At 32.9% G+C, this 18,036-nt stretch overlaps 1 protein-coding gene and 1 non-coding gene across 3 annotated transcripts; both read left to right on the forward strand.

Moving 5' to 3' along the window:
* Nucleotides 1-946: 946 nt before the first annotated feature.
* LOC141485360 (uncharacterized) lies at nucleotides 947-7,666 on the forward strand. 2 transcript variants are annotated; one of them, XM_074181865.1, is made up of 5 exons: nucleotides 947-1,274; nucleotides 1,335-1,568; nucleotides 1,893-1,937; nucleotides 2,226-2,458; nucleotides 7,335-7,666. In XM_074181865.1, the coding sequence occupies exons 1-4, from the start codon at nucleotides 1,073-1,075 to the stop codon at nucleotides 2,249-2,251; spliced, it is 507 nt and encodes a 168-aa protein (XP_074037966.1). In that variant the 5' UTR covers nucleotides 947-1,072; the 3' UTR covers nucleotides 2,252-2,458; nucleotides 7,335-7,666. The 2 variants fall into 2 exon arrangements, with proteins under 2 accessions (XP_074037966.1, XP_074037965.1); XM_074181864.1 differs by lacking the exon at nucleotides 7,335-7,666 and adding an exon at nucleotides 2,513-3,332.
* Nucleotides 7,667-12,264: 4,598 nt separating this feature from the next.
* Nucleotides 12,265-12,337, forward strand: TRNAV-UAC (transfer RNA valine (anticodon UAC)). The gene has a single exon. It is a non-coding gene; the product is annotated as a tRNA-Val (tRNA).
* Nucleotides 12,338-18,036: the final 5,699 nt, after the last annotated feature.

Below are 18,036 nucleotides of genomic sequence, written 5' to 3' on the forward strand. Positions count from 1 at the left end.
GACTTTGTACGGATCAGAAAATGTATCTCATAATATTCATAACTTACTACACGTGTGCGATGATGTAAAGTACTTAGGGCCAATAGATCAGTTCAGTGCCTTTCCATTTGAGAATCACATGCAGAGGCTGAAAAAATTAGTAAGGAAAGGTGAAAAGCCACTTGAACAAATTTCAAGGCGAATATATGAACAGGAAAGAAATTTTAACAATCATCAGAATTGTTCTCAGACTCAGTATCCTCAACCATCAATTGAACATTCTGAAGGGCCTCTTTTTTCAAACGTCATTAATTCAAAACAATATAAAAATGTTGAATTTTCTAATTACGTTCTTAGAACTTCTGAAGCTGATAACTGTTGTTATCTGCAAAATAATTCTGTAATAATTATAAAAAAATTTATAGGGGTGAAATCAAAATTATTGGAACAAAGTTCATTAATTTGGAAAATTTGTATACTTCTCCTTGTGAATCGTCACAGTTGAGAATATTCATTTCGAGTACTCCTGGCCCTCTACAATTATGGCCCTTAAGCCAAGTTGCATATAAATGCATGAAACTAAAACTGAATAATACTTTTATTACTTTTCCTCTATTACATCTACAGTAGTTAATTAATATGTTACTTGTATGCAGAGCTTTGTTATTATTTTTAGTCAATTCAAACAGGTGCTGTTAATAGAAACATTTAAATCTTTAATGGAAAGACAGATAAGAAATCCAAAGCAAAATTCGGCATGCAATATCTTTTCAAATATTCGACTACTTGTTCAAGTTACTTCAGGAATCATAAACATTCAAACCAATATTCACTAAATATTCACTAAAATAATTTTAACATACAAACTGATCAACAAAAGTCTGTCAAGGATTAACTATCAGGAGAGAAATTTAACAAAAAAAATTATAGTTTTTTTGAAATAAGACTTTCCAGATTATTCCAATAATGGGGACACGTCGTATAAATTATTTTCATTCTTAACATGCAGTAGTTCACTCGTTGATTCTAGAAAAATTTGTTTTTGTAAAATACTAAATTTACTAATTCAGCCTAGGAATTAACTTTTTATAAAATGGAGGCTACATGGACGATTGTTAAATTTATTGAAGAAAATTCAGTGGAAGCTGTACCGACAACATGGCTACTTGGAAGCCACAAATGTTATTGGCCTCCATTTCCCAAAGAAAAATTGGTCAGTAGCATAAGAAAAAATGAAGGACCTAATACGTGTTGGCCTCTACACGATATTGTAAGATTTGGAGATGCAACATATGGTGATTTAAATTGTGAACTCGTCATCGCCTAAGAAAACTATATGCATTTAATTGTTTCAGATGATTACCTTCTCGCAAGAACAAAAGCTAAGAAGGCAGAAATTTATAGTGACCTTAATTCAGATACTGATAAGAGTTCCAGGAAATATAAAAAAAGAAAACAAGTCGAATCTTCTTCTGATGAAGAGACTTACTTCAGTCCAAAGTTGTCTCAGCCACCAAAAATACATAATAAGGAATTACCTTCAAGTTTAATACCAGAAGCTAATACATCTGCCGCTGCAAATACCACAGGTATGGTAAATCTGAGTTCTTCTTATAGTATTCGATATTTTCGAAATAGCTTAGATTTTGATCTTTATGAGAGGGGACTCAATTTTCTTCACATATTTTTAAAAATATGTTTGTTATGTAGGATAACTGATTAAAATTAATATTCCACATCTGGAACCGATGACTTGGTTTTAATATATTATTGAAACATGAAATGAGACTTGACAATTGAATGACAACATTAACCATAACATGTCAAGAGTCTTTTCATAAAAAAAACTTGATATTCAGAAAATGTAAGGTTGTTATTTTGATTTGTTGATGAAACAAACTTTCTTTTTGCAGATGGTATTAATTCATCCTGTTGTTGCTGTGCTGAACATAAATTGGGTACGTATTTTTGTTCAAGTTCAACAAAACATGCATTTAATCAAGTAGTACTAACAAAATTCTGCATAATGAAGGTAATATATTCAAGTGTTGAATTGATAAGTCACTTACAATGTCTACTACGGATTAGTTAGAGATGAAAACCCTCAACTTTGTTATGAACTATCATGCCAAAGTACAATGTATTTATTAGTATTAAGCCAAACAATAATATACTGTTCTTATACTTACTTTATTAATGATTTAGACTGTGAACACTAAATTAATATTGTTATGTTGAATTTTCAGGTGACTCCCTGAAACATTTGCTCTAACAGCAGATTTTGACGCGGCATATATTAAATGAGGTTTTAGAGGAAGTAAAACAGCTTGAATTAGAGTTCAATGCTAATGATCAACGTGAGGCAAGCACTGATGTTCAGTCTATTTTCGTGTCATTTAAACATTTCCCTATTGACTCTGAAGACAAACTGAATCAACTTGAACAATATTTAAATGAACCGGACGCTTTCAAAGCTGCCGTAAGTAAATATTTCAACACGTTGCATCAACGTTAATGTAACTTATCTTTTCAGGTAACAGAAATTTCAAAATTAGGAGGATGCTCATTATATGATTTTGTCAAGCGATCTCTGTCCTCCATGCTCACGAATAATTTCGCCTCACAGTTTAGCTGGCAAGGAGCAAAAAAGAAAAAGGTTTTTAGGAAACTAAAACTATCTCAAGCTTTATCAAGAAAGAAAGAAAGAAAGAAATGCTTTATTGACTACGATATGCACAATATACATGAGTAGTACGTCAATTTACAAAGAGTGTTGAAACATCCCGTGATTTATATAAACACATACTTATTCGCAGTAGACAAAGACAAAAAATATACAATTATGTAAAGAAATAAAATATATATATATAAAAAAAATATATGCGATGGGGGCATCAGCATTGATTGGATTGAATTGATATTGCCTCCAGATATTCACTAACGGAATAAAAACAGTTATCAATGAGTGCTTTTTTAATAACTGTCTTGAACGCATGCAAACCAAGACATCTTGCATTCATATCAATTTTATTGTAGAGGCTGAGATTCAATGTATTAGAATGTGATGATTTCAATCTCAACTTTAGTGGTCGCAGCTGGCAGCCACTGCGTGTTGGATAGCTGTGAAAATCAGAGTTCAGCTTGAACATTTCTTTATTTTTATGAATTTCAATGAGAGTTTGATATATGTAAATACAAGGTAGTGCCATTATCTTATGTTTGATGAAAATTTGCTTGCATGATTCATCAAAACGTGCTCCATCGATGATTCTCAGTGCTCTCTTCTGCAGTCGAAATGCTCGTATAGCCTGAGTGGAGTTACCCCACAGCAGGGTTCCATAGGATATGTGAGAGTGAAAAAGGGAGTGGTATGAGATAAGCAGTACATCAGTACTGACAATTTTTTAAGTTTGCGTAACACAAATAGCTGACTGGACAGTTTATTGCACAAACTATCAATGTGGCTATTCCACTTAAGACCGTCATCAAGTATTATTCCCAACAGTTTGGCAGTTGACCCATTGGTAAGATTTTTGTTAGAGGAGAATGTGATGGTTTGGGTTTTATCTTTGTTCATTTTCAGTTGATTTGTGTTAAACCAGAGTTCTGCTCTAGATTTCGTGGCTGTCATGTGTGTTTTGAGTGTAGTAAAGCTCTGATGTGAATTGAGCAGAGAAGTGTCGTCCGCAAAAGCAATACACATATCTGGCAAGAGGAAGTTAAATATGTCATTGATATATATGGTGAACAATAGTGGCCCTAAGACGGAGCCCTGTGGTACTCCGTATTGGACACTTGCTTGTTCAGAGTTACCCCCATTGACAGAAACACATTGCAGTCTATTGGATAGGTAAGATTTGAAAATGTTAAGTAGGCTTCCTCTCACGCCATAGTGTTCTAGCTTTGTTAACAGTAGCTGATGGGAAACACAGTCAAAGGCCTTGGAGAGGTCGCACAGCGTGACACCTGTTAGTTCACAGGACTCAAAACCCTCAATTATCTTTTCAACCACCCTGCTTACTGCTTGGACTGTGGAACGATTAGTACGGAAGCCAAATTGACAATCATGGATTGTGTTATGTTTGTCAAAAAATGAATTTAAACGAGTTTTTAAAATCATTTCAATGATTTTTCCTAGAATTGGAATGATTGAAATAGGCCTATAATTGTCGGGTAGGTCTTTATCGCCTTTTTTAAATATCGGTATTACCTTAGATATTTTGAAGATATCAGGGAAGACTCCCTCCACGAAGCTCAAATTAATGAGTGCTGTCAATGGATCCACAATACTTTCCCCCACTTCTTTTATGATTTTGCTATTTAGGCAAAATATATCAAAGCTGGGAGAATTTTTTAATCTTTTAATTGCTGACCACACTTCATGTTTAGTGACAGGTTCTAGAAAAAAAGAATCTTTCGGTTTCGAGGTGCGATCTAAAAAATCGATAACACAATGATTGTTCTGTGGTAACTGTTTAATTATAAAGTCAGCCACTGAAGAGAAAAAATTATTGTACTCATCTGCTGATAGATTACTACTATGTTCAGTGTTGCCTGTTTTTGCTTTGTTTCTTTCGAAATTTATTGGCTTCCAACAGTCTCTACTTTTATTTGCTGAATTTGATATGAGGTTGCTGCAAGATTCTTTTTTTGCTAAGGTAATTTCCGATAGATAGTGATTTTTGAGCTTTTTATATGCAACTTTATCTTCTGTGGTACCTGTGCAATCAGACACAACTTTAACTGCATGCACTTGTCTCCTCAGTTCTCTCAGGTGATCATTATAGAATTTTACAGGAGTTTTATTGTTGTTTTTCACTCTCTTCGTCGGTAGAAACTTGCATACTAGATTATGTAAGCTGTTTGTAAGAAATTCAGCTAAGTCATTTACGGGTGCGTCTGTGGTGTAAAAAAATTGAAAATCTATTTCTGTAAGACTGTTTTTTATTCTATTTAGCCCTTTTTTGGTTACAGGTCTAGAGATTCGAGAACATTCAGCATCGTGCTTGCATTGAATATCAATATATTGTCCTAGATGATCAGAGATACAAATGTCAATGACACCAGAATCCGTGATATTATACACGAGATTTGTGAGTATGTTGTCTATACGGCTTGCCGATTTTGGGGTTGCCCTTCGAGTAACATCTAGTATGTTAATTGAGAGATCATAAGATTTTAATATGTCTTTCCATGATTGAGAAGTTATATTCTCCTTGTTTAGGTCTATATTAAAGTCTCCCGCGACAATAATATTTTTGAATTTATCTGATAAATGTTCCATCATCTCACAAAACAGTTTGGTAAAAACTTCATAATTACCTTTACAACTCGATCTATACACAGATATTACAGCTATGTTAGATGAGCTCAAAAGAATTCCGCAGAACTCAGCATGCAATTCGCTAGAGAATGAGCTAAGGTCAAGGACTTTGTATTTTAGATTATTTTTTAAAAAGATACACACTCCCCCATGCAAAGTGTTTGCCCTACAGTACCAGGATGAAAGGGTATATTTACATAAATTTACAGTTTTTAAGTTTGTTTCAGTAAGCCAATGTTCGCTCAAGCAGATAACACTATATTAATTTTGTTCTAGAAAGAGTTCTAGAGCTCCTATTTTATTTGAGAGGCATTGTATATTCAAATGTAATAATCTGATAGAAGGTTCGATGCCCCCATCACTTAGAGAATTAACATTGTTTAAAATATTTAAGTTAGTGGTCATACTGTCGGGGATTTCGTTCCTCTCCGGTATAAAAAACGTTGGACAACAGCATCCTCCGGCCAAATTGCTGGGTTCATCGCGGTTTTGAAGTGTTTGTCATACATAGTTACCTTAAATGATGAGTATTCCTGTGGTTGCAAGGATTGTAGTTTCTCACAGATAGCCTCTGGAAAATTGGGTGTTAAATATTCTTTGAGATTTTCCGTCGTTGTGTCTGGGTTTATTCTTGATATATGGAGTGCAGCAAGCTTGGGAACTCCTTTCAGGGACGTACCAGAATCACTTACCTTGGTTCCTACTACCAATTGTTTTCTTTTATTTTTGTGGGTGACATTTGTCCACTGTGGGCTTGCCTTGTCTTTTGGGGTTGGAGTAGATAATGTCGTGATTGTTGCTTGACCCTGTGCTTCTTTGATTGCGGAGCTCAGATGCTCCTTAGTTATTTCGGTCTGTTTGGTCGGCTTCTTCACGACCTCTGTATAGCTCACTTTATCCTTTGAACCACTTGGTTGATGTACGTTGTCATTCGTTTGGCTAATCTTGGAATTTTCTGTGTTTTGTATTCGGGGGTTTCCGGAAGGTAAGATCACAGTGGCAACATTGTGAATCGCAGAGCTGGAGTTATTAACATTCAACAATTTTATTATCAAATCTTTGTCCACAACTGCTTTCTCTAACTCGAGAATAATACGTCTCAAATATGTTAATTCCATTTTGGCACACTTTAGTTCGCAATTCAGGGATTCTATCGAGTCTAACCCTACTTCTGCATTGTTCGGAGAAGATTCGAATTCACTCTTGGTGTCGAGAATTTCACCTACTTCCAGGCCTATAGCTTTTTTGGTGTCTTCACTCAACTTGAGGTCACTTGTCACTTTTCGTTTTGTTAGTATTTCGATTAATTCGCTTTTTTTCAATTTATCTAATTCTTTACTGATCATTTCATTTCTAGCCATGTTGCCAGAATGTGAGGACAAACATATAGATTGTATTTGTTCTAATATAATTTATGGAGAAAATATTATGAGAATATTTTGGTATAATCGAGATCTTTTATAAATGATTTAAAAGCTATAAAATGAAATTACACTAGTTCATTATAGCTTTCTTAAAAAAACATAATTTTTGTAGAGAGTATGGAGTTTTGAAGAACATTTTATTCTCCAAATCACGTTAAACAACGAAACAGAACTTCCATATAAAAGAATTATCAAAAGTATTACTTTATGGTGATGTGTTAGCATCCACTCTGCTCAATTTACTCACGAAGAGTGTTTAAAATAACTAATCCCTTGTTTATAAGGCTTTCCAGGCATTGAATCATAGAAGTCGCTCAATATGTAAACCAATGAAGTTGTTTCAGATAGACTCTTCGTTTTTGTGTATGAACTGACTGTTTGTGGATGGTATACACATCATCAAAGGTTTTGTCTATGTTTTTGGTAATTCTTCTTTTATGGAATCGGTATTTTTTGTTTTTCCAAACTGTTTGGTGAAGAAAAGGCTGTAAACAATTAATCACTTAACACATATTAATTTGTTAACTAATGAAGTTGAGGGAATGTTTAATTGAGCATATTTAAATATGCTGTATCCTTTTTTTTATTGGGAAATATTTTTTTTGCAGAAGCTGCTGACATTTGTTGCGTATCAGAAAACAAAAAATCTACAGAAGATGCTATCAAAGCATGGCTGAGAAGAGCTAAGGAGAGACATATTTCATCACTGAAGAAAAATGTTAGTGTAGAAGAAACCCAAAACAGTGTTTTATTCTACCCATAACAAAAATATAATGAGTTTCTAAAGTTATTTCAGTGATACTGTTTACCAAAGTTTTATTAGTTTTTTGAATTATTTTTCGTCATTTTCTTTTCAATGTTCTTTATTAGATAGGATAATTTCTTCATTTCCATGCTACTGTTTTCAAAACGAGTTTTTGTTAGTATATCATTTTTTTAATGGATTTTGTTTGTGCTGAATAATATGCAGACTAATATTATTTCGTACTGAAGAATATAGACTGATATTTTTGGATAAGTTTTTTTTTTTGAAAAACCTGAACCTTCATATAAAAGATGGTTTATAATGTTGAAAATCATAAAATGATTTCTTAGGCAGCTACAGCTCCTTAAAAATTTAGTTGAATAGTTACATTTTTTATATTAGGAACCATTGAATATGTTTATTACAAATTATTTACACTAATTCTTTTCTATTCAGTTGCTCTACAAATTATGGTATACTAGGTCCTCGAAAAACAAATGAACCATTATATTTTATTAACTATTTTATATCTCCAATATTAAAGTAATATGTTTGCGTCATTTAATACTATATAGAATACTGAGCTTGTTGAACTGACAGTTTAAATGAAATGTTAACACAAATACACTTGAATCAACATTATATATTGTTCTTTTTAACTGCTGCTGATAGCAGATATTTATATATGAGCTTTTCGTACTAAAATTTACTATCGAATAACATCCCAAAATGTTTTAATCAACTATTAGGAAACACTCGTCACCTATTGTCCCACACATGTCGACCAAAATCAATTATAACAATATAAAATATACCCGTCCATGGAGGATATCTTATAAATGTCCACGGAGAACATCTCATGGACGTCCGTAATGGATATCTTATGGACTTACCTCACGAATACCCTATGGATGTCCATGGCAGATATCTTAAAGACGTCTTTTGCGGATATATTATGGACGTCTTTCACGGATATATTATGGACGTCTTTCACGGATATCTTATGGTCGTCCAAGTTGGTGGCCTGAGGATATCTTATGGATGTCCATGAGATATCCTTTGGATATAAATTGGATATATAATGGATATCCATAGTACATCCATAAGATATCCGTTGTTGTATGGGAAGGTCCGTAGGGACCTTTTACAATATTCGTGAGTTCATAACTTTTTGTTATCATGTGCTAGAAACGTGCCGCTACATGTATTTCATAAAAACGACATGTTGACGAATTGATTAAAACAGGTTTCAATACGATCCCAATAAACAAACGGATGTCCAGTGGATATACAGTGGATGTCCTTCTCGGATATTTCGTATATCCATAAGATATCCGTTTCATGTCCAACGATAGCCTATGGATATCCATTGGATGTTCGGAGGCCACTAAGTTGGACTTCATTAGGATATCCATCATGGACGTCCAATGGATATTCGATATGCATATCAATAGGCTGTTCAGATGATACTGAGTTGGACTTCCATAGGATATCCGTCATTGATATCCATAGAACGTTCATTAAGGACGTTTGTTTGATATTTTCATAGAATAAAACAAAACTCCTGTTAATTGAGACTCGTATTTGTTAAAATAAATTTAAAACAACATAATATTGGTCACCCTCAAAACAAAATAAACTCAACATATTTGATAACTCATTACAAAAATAAAATGAAATCAACCTGTAATGCAAGCATATACAAAAATATATTTTTTTCTACACCCGTACTCTAACAATACACTTATATGACCATGATCCGTTTCATAATGATATCCATTATGATACCGATTGTTCATAACGATACAGATTATCAACCAATAGAAACCCATAATTTTTCAATCAAGAATCCTGTTCCTTTGTTTGTCCTAGATTCTAACCTAAGCAACTAATTGCTTCATTTGTCAAAATCAGTTTTCATATTACCTACCTATATTATCAAAATGTCTGAAAACAGCGATATAGAAGGAATACCATCGACTCCAATATTTTCAAAAGATCAGATTAATTACAGTTGTTATATTCAATATAAATATAATTAGAATCTTTATAGTTTTCATATATCCATGATAATACCACTAAGTTTGTGTTTTTTTTTTTAAAATATTAGTTAATTACTGTAAATGTGTTCAATACAAATATAATATTTATAGTTTTTCATTATTTATCGGGTTTAGAAAAAATAGCGTACGCAACTCTCATGTAATGGTTATATTAATACACTCGCATATACCATACAAAACTCGCCTTCGGCTCGTTTCGTATCTCGGTTAATGCTCGTGTCTTAATAACCATCATTACATGATCGTTGCATAATATACTATTATTTGCTTCTGAAGTATGGCGTTCTTTGGCTCTTCTTAGCCTTTTTTTTAAATTGCTTCCTCAGCTTCTTTGTTACTAGTTGCGTGATTATTTCTTTCTGATGCAGCTATAAAAGACATAAAATCATAGTGACAGGAAATCGACTTTAATTTGTTGAAAAGGTAGGAGAAAGTGGAAAAACTTAACGTTGTCATTCTTTCTAAATGTCATATATCCTGTGTATGGGTTGGAAATTGACATGGTTGAAGTGAAGGCATTTTACTTGCCAATCATTCATTAAAGAAATGTTTAGAGGAAGAATAAGAGGAAGAAAAGTATCATTTTCCAACTTGAAAAGAGTTTGAGAAATCCAATCATTGCAAATCATACCCAGATTTCAATTCACATGTCGTTTTTAAAAACAACAGTAGCAAATGAAAAAAATGGAGAAATAATCAGCTTCACAGACTAAAACTGGTTCAATTTGAAAATAAAAACTAGGAAAGTTATCAATCAATTTCTCAAAAACAAAATACCTACCATTCACCAGTCAAAAAAAAAGATTTTCCTACTTATGGCATGAATGTTAATAGATAATAATAAATTTTTAATCAATCCATCAAAAAAAAATATTCATCAAGAATAAAAATAAAAAAAGGCAAGTACAGAACTGTACGTACCTACTTATTATTAATACATATAATCAGGAATAATGACTTCCATATATGTAAAATGATTTTAACATATTTTCATAATTCATTTTTTATAAATATAAAATGATATATTTTTATCAATATAAGTGAATCGAATGTGAAATAGTCATCAAAATAAGCAACATGTATTAAAATTACTATTCACTGACTCAGCATTTACAAAATTCAATTTTGGATATAAATTTTGATCAATGAAATTGAATTCACTTCTCATATATCCTATGGATATCCATAAGATATCCTTAGACGGATATCCATACGCTTGTCTTTCACGGACATTCATTGGATATCCTTTTCAATACCGGGATATCCTGGACCCGAAATGGATATAAAACGGATATCCATAGGCATTCTGTGTTATCTGGGATTCAATATCGTCAGTACCGGGCAGGCGGTCCTCGATTGAAGACAAAATGTTAAAAACCAAGAAGAGTTGAAGTTGAAGAAAAGATAAAAATCATGTCAATCGATTGCAGCCATTGCTGCTCTTCCTCAGGTTGAGACTGATGCAACTTACTTTATTACAAAAATGGTACGAAACGGTATAAAGATCCTCCACCGAGCTATAGTATTCGTGCTCATAATATTTTCGACTACAAGCAAAACAAACTAGGACTATCGAAGAACATGATTTATGATCCATTTTCAATGTTTCGTTCTCTGATCACCGAAGATATTGCTGACAATTGTCATACTCGAAACGACTTGCAAGGCCAACCAGGTAGTCGCTACATGAAAACAAAAAATTCTACCAAGCAGAAGTAATGGAAACCATTGACTCTGAAAGAGTTTGACGCGTTCGTAGCTATTATTTTGTATCCTTGGCTGATAAAATCTAACACCGAACCTGTAAAGGAACTATGGTCATACTTCATACAAGTCATACTTCAATATCCAAAGTTGCTTTATCACATGATCGTTTTGTGTCAATTACAAAATTCACTTGCCGCAAGCACCATATATGTACAATCTACATCAATACAGTAATAACATAGAATGCAAATACAATTTTTGTAATATTATTGTGATTCGTTTTACTGCCTTTCTGTCCAAATATACCAGGAATATCTTGCCTGAATTGAAATCAATCTACTTTTTTGCCATACCACTCATATTTTACGCCTCAATATCATTGAGGCACTTCATAACCATAAGCTACATAATACTTATGTATATCCATCGGATGATTGATAAGCATCAACGAAAGGAATCAGGAATTTCCACCCCCAATGTAGCAAAATAGGGGTTTGAAGATTTCGTCAGTTTTGAAGTTGGAAACTTGAAGTTTCGGGTCGATAAAAAATATTGTAACTACCTACCTATTTTTTTTAAATGGTCTCTCACGAAACTAAATGTGAGAAACCAAATTCTACGCGGGCGAAGCCGCGGGCAAAAACTAGTACCTATATTATAAGCAGTAGGTACCTTATCTCAGTTCATTTGTATGTTATTTTATTTCAGTTTGTGTTCGATCTGGCTACACAATTTGTAATATTTGGTTTTCTGTGGAAGGTGGAGCAAATTACACGATTATCACCTTCCTTTTTTTCTTTCCTGTAATTCAATGTTTATATGAAAATAGAGCTTTTTCTTCCAGTGTGTGTCTGAAAGTTACTTCTTTGCATAATCTACACATCATTGCATAGAGTTAATTTTTTGAAATCGATTGTTTCTTTCTTCCTTTTTTTCTTTGAAGGATTTCCCACATGTTTTGTAGCAATATGTAGACGTAGAAAGACAAAAATTTCTCAAAATTTATAAATTGGCATGTATACAGGTTCCGTAGTGTAGCGGTTATCACGTCTGCTTTACACGCAGAAGGTCCCCGGTTCGATCCCGGGCGGAACCACATTTTTTTATTCATAGAGTCAATTTATGCCAGCATAATATTATAATAGTATTATTCAAGAAGTGACTACCAAAATTATTTTTGTATAAGTATATGTTCAAATACCAAAGTAATATGGAATGTTGCTGAAATTGGTGGAGGTGGAGTTGCATTAAAAAAATTAAAGATACATGAAAATAGATAATTTAGTTTTGTAGAAGTTATGTTCGATCTAGTAACCGCATTTTTCAATTAACAACTACAAATATTACACGTTTTCAAAGACGGCCAAAAATATCACTGTCACGTAGATCTTAAAATTGAAAATTCCAAAATTTAATTCCTATTGATCGGTAAAATATTTTGTCACATCGGAATATACATAGATCAAATAATGCATTTTTCATTCAAGTCAGATTCAGTATTGTTTTCGAAGTCAAATTGACTATGAAATTTATAAAGAAACTATCAGAACAACTTTCATTTCTATTGAGTTCGGAAGTTACGACAATATGTCAGATGATTCATGTTCATCTACATAACTCAGCAAAAATGTGTACAGACTATTTTTGTGCACTCCCCCCATGAAGTATCAATATTGACTTTATTTTCTTTCATAAGTCTCCGAAAATCACGCTATTGTATCACTTCCTTGCTGCACTTCAAACCTTAATGCTTCAATAATTCACTATTATTGTCTCGCAGCAGGAATTCTCCCTAGGCTATTACGATCGACAAACATCGTGATTTGAGACTTTGGGTAGTTTTTATTCTTATTGCATTCTATGGTCGATAAAAACACAAGTCGTGTCCCGTTCAGACGATAACGGTGAATAAAAAATATGTTTTTTGGGAAATATTTCAAAAATGTAATGACTCAGATTTTATTATATTTCTCATGTCTCACATTTTCTGGTCCACTGTACATGGTTCTTTAGGATATGGTTTTGAATGATAATATAGTACCATAATGATATCTAATTCAATCACTCAATCAATATTTCCATTTTTCGACATGGCTCTCATGCTGGAATAGAAAAAAAATCACATAAAAAAAATAAAAAGGTTCAATTCAGTAAGAGTTAGGTTGAAAAATATTTGTTGAAATTTAAATTTACAACCTAGCTGTTGAAATTTTCGATTTGATTAAGTAAAAATAATGTAAAACTGAAGATTTCATTCGAATTGTTATATCACAAGATGTTACGCTACAGTAGCTTTGTCAAGTGATTTGAATACTTCAAGTTCAGACGATAACGGTGAATAAAAAATATGTTTTTTGGGAAATATTTCAAAAATGTAATGACTCAGATTTTATTATATTTCTCATGTCTCACATTTTCTGGTCCACTGTACATGGTTCTCTAGGTTATGGTTTTGACCTCGGTTACTTTGGCAATAAAGTTCAGCAATATTTCGTATTTTCTATTCTCTTTTCCGAAACAGTGAAAAATGTATTTTGAAGGCATCATGAACATTTGAAATGACGAAAACTATAGAAAATAGTGAAAACTAAACGAAAAATCCGAGCAGGGGGCGGTATACTGTCTGTCTGTCTGTCTGTCTGATTTTAATCAGACAATCTGCCACCTTCATATTTTGTTATAGTGGTGACAACTGGAAATAAAAAAATATGTCAGAAATGAAATAAAAAAACTGGCCGTCGGGGGCGGTACAGATCCAGCAATATTTTTATTAGAGACTCTGCCACCTTCATATTTTGGTATAGTATTAAGAAATGGAAATGAAGAAATATGTCAGAGGTGAAATAAAAAAATCGGCCGTCGGGGGCGGTACAGATCCAGCAATATTTTTATTAGAGAGCCTTCTACTTTCATATTTTGGAATGGTGTTAAGAAATGGAAATAAAGATATATGGCCGAGGTGAAATAAAAAAACCGGCTGTCGGGGGCGGTACAGACCCAGCAATATTTTTATTAGAGACTCTGCCACCTTCATATTTTGGTATAGAGTTAAGAAATGGAAATGAAGAAATATGTCAGGTGTGAAATCAAAAAACCGGCCGTCGGGGGCGGTACAGATCCAGCAATATTTTCATTAGAGAACCTGCCACCTTCATATTTTGGAATGGTGTTAAGAAATGGAAATAAAGATATATGGCCGAGGTGAAATAAAAAAACCGGCCGTCGGGGGCGGTACAGATCCAGCAATATCTTTATTAGAGACTCTGCCACCTTCATATTTTGGTATAGTGTTAAGAAATGGAAATGAAGAAATATGTCAGGTGTGAAATCAAAAAACTGGCCGTCGGGGGCGGTACAGATCCAGCAATATTTTTATTAGAGAACCTGCCACCTTCATATTTTGGTATGGTGTTAAGAAATGGAAATAAAGATATATGGCCGAGGTGAAATAAAAAAACCGGCCGTCGGGGGCGGTACAGGTCCAGCAATATTTTTATTAGAGAACCTGCCACCTTTATATTTTGGTATGGTGTTAAGAAATGGAAATAAAGATATATGGCCGAGGTGAAATCAAAAAACCGGCCGTCGTGAGCGGTACAGATCCAGCAATATTTTCATTGGAGACCCTGCCACCTCCATATTTTGGTATAGTAGTCACAGCTGGACATAAAGAAATATGGCCGAGGTGAAATCAAAAAACCGTTCGTCGGCGGTGGTACAGATCCAGCAATACTTTCGTTAGAGCCCCAATCACTTTCATATTTTGTTGTAGTTTATTGATTAAGTAGGTATAAAGAGAAATGGCAGATAGGAAATTAAAACCGGCACATGCAAAATGAATACAAAATTATAAACAATGAATGGCAATGCAAACTGAAATATATTACTTATTAAAATCTCAAAAAAAAACAAAACGTAAATCATATCCTAAAAAATGCAATTATATCATAAATCAAAGTCAACGCAAACTAAATTTTACAACAAAACAATCTCAAAACACAAAATATCTTAAAAATCTATATCTAAAGCCATTTGACATACACATAAAAAAAACATAATAAATCAATAACAATACAAACTGAACTCTATATCAAAAAATTAATATGAATAAAATTCAAATCGGGAGCCTATTGGTAAAATAATACAAATTTATATTAAATAGGAGACACTGCGTACTGAATTCTACAGTGCTTTTCCTTAAAGTTTTTCCCTTTTATTTTTTGAATGAATCATTTATCACTATTTTCACCTACTACAAAATGGCGGCACATTTAATAATTACTTGAATACATCGATGTTCAACTTCATAAATTGACGAAATAAGCTGACTTCACTTGAGAAAATGTTCGAAACGGTTGTCTTGAACTTTTTGACATAAGAACAGCCTAATCGATATTTCACGTCCAATTTTTTCTAAAACTGTAACATCGATATTTTTACAAATATTCATTATTCTCTGCCGTATATCTAATATCGAAGCAGATTTAGTTTCGTACAATTTTGCGATTGAAACAACCCCATAAAAAACTCCAAAGGTGTCAAATCTGGCAAGAGGGTCCTCCCGTTACGTAGGACCTCGACTACTAACCCAACGACCGAGGAAATTGATATCTAAATGGTTTCTTGCTTGTCTGAAGTTGTGGTGCGCCATCTTGTTGGAATACAATATTCATATCGAATTCATTAGGATTCGCTTCGACAATTTTGGTGATTAAAGGGCTTGCTGACCAGATTTGAAACCTTTTGATTTTCTTATGGGGCTATTTGAAGCACAAAAGTTGTACGAAACTGAACTTGCTCCACTATTGGATATACGGCAGAGAATGATAAATATTTGAAGAAATATCGACGTTACAGTTTTCGAAAATATTAGACGTGAAATATTGCTTGGGTAGTTCTGATTTCAAAAAGTTCAAGGCAACCATTTCGAACATTTTCTGAACTGAAATCAACTTATTTCTTCAAATTATGGAAGTTAAACATGGGTGTATTTAGGTAATTATTGTATGTGACGACATTTTGTAGTAAGTAAAGATATTGTTTATATTCTAGGGTTGTGAAGTATTCCTCAGGAGCTTCAAAATGATGTGTCACAAGACACCCCTTTCAATTCAATATTTTCTTTCCGGATGGCGCCCAGTCGCCATCTTGAAATTTTCATTGGTAAATTTCACTTCAAAATATAGTATTCATACCTCAATTTCATTATCCCAAGTAACAATTTTTTCTGTTTAACCGTTCAAAAAATAAAATGGGGGGGACATTAAAGGAAAGCACTGTATAATAAAAGCAATCCATATTGAAAGCTGTACATATCACACGAACAATAAATACAAAAATATAATGAATGACTGACAATGCAAACTCGATTCTATAATATAAACCCAAGAAAATAACAAAATATGGTAAGAATGAATAGAAGAAATTACCCAATAAGGAATAATTTTCCTAGCCGCCGCCGGTCATGGGAAACAAAGATACTGAATCATCATCCCCAACCGTTATCAGAGAGGTTTTTGTTATTTTTTTGGGTTGATTGAACGGACTGTCACTATGAGGATAACGAATTCATTCGGTGTTTCTCTGTAATCGGATACAAAAGCTGCTCAGTTGTATTTGGTATAGTTTATGTCAAAAAAGTAAACATAAGTATTAGTTGAAAGAGTTCAGTGTTTAATTCTAATAATATAAAGGTAACAATATCGAAAGCCATTTGATGTACATGTCATATGAAAAATAAATAAAATACGAAAACATAATAAATGACTAATAATGCAAATTGACTTCGATAATATAAACTCAATAAAATAAAAATAATACAAATATAAAATGCAAGAACAATTTAATTTTAAATCATACCCTATCTTGAGATCAGCTAATACTATTAGGTAGGTACCTTTAATATTCATATTATAAAATGAATACTAATCAAAGTTTATTGAATAATTTCAACAAAAATGTGGGAAGCGCTAAAGAGTCATAAATGCCATAAAAATATGTGATAAGAAATTTGAGAATATATATTTATAGCGGTGTTAACTGGAACCGTTGTATAAATTAAGTATCCTTCCAGAATAAGAACAATCACATACTACATATAACACAAATATAATTACCCACAGGTATAATGAAAGTAGTTTTTTTTAAATCTTCAATACAGTTCTGATGATAGCACCTGTCACATTTATCACAGATAATGCAGTCTAAAGTTATATTTGAAACTTCTGTTGATCGCCCGCACAGGGGACATATGTTTGACATATTGTCAGAGTATTTTATCAAGTCGTATGCTATTTTTTTTCGATAGTCATCTGATACAAAGTTTTGTTTTGGTATATTTTTTTGGTAGAATATGCATTCAGCGAATTTTAGAACAAATACCCCACAGTTATATGCATCAGTATGTGTGACATGTTCTACTAATTCAGATGACCACCCTCTTATTGGAATAGGAGAATTGAAAATGTGTTTACTAATTCTATTGTAAGCGCGGGCAAATGTAAGAAATTTTTTGAAGAAATGACTGACTTGTTGTTGAGTAGTTCCCATCGGATCGAAGTAATTTTTTTGTTTTTTTTTTTTGTCAGCTACTAGAAGAGTCCAATGTTGACCTGTATTGATAACAAAAATCAAAATATATTTCAAAGGGGGAATATTATTCAAGTCGAACTTCAAATTTTCTCTCAGAATCAAAAAATATGATAAATCGCAAGAGAATAGCGTAATATGATTTGGTTTGTGGATGGCTAAGAAAGCATCTATGATTGAATTACTCAAATACATATCCAAGCTATT

This window comes from Leptinotarsa decemlineata, unplaced genomic scaffold (assembly GCF_025532065.1).
Source record: "Leptinotarsa decemlineata unplaced genomic scaffold, Ldec_3_MD MMD2_tig00026317_RagTag_RagTag, whole genome shotgun sequence".
NCBI lineage: Eukaryota > Metazoa > Arthropoda > Insecta > Coleoptera > Chrysomelidae > Leptinotarsa > Leptinotarsa decemlineata.

Excerpts from the sequence above, each read along its gene's own strand:
- LOC141485360 (XM_074181865.1), top strand. The coding sequence starts at position 1,073 with ATGGAGGCTACATGGACGATTGTTAAATTTATTGAAGAAAATTCAGTG. Across the intron at positions 1,569-1,892 it reads TGCCGCTGCAAATACCACAG|ATGGTATTAATTCATCCTGT; the intron begins GTATGGTAAATC and ends TTCTTTTTGCAG. Across the intron at positions 1,938-2,225 it reads CTGTGCTGAACATAAATTGG|GTGACTCCCTGAAACATTTG; the intron begins GTACGTATTTTT and ends TTGAATTTTCAG.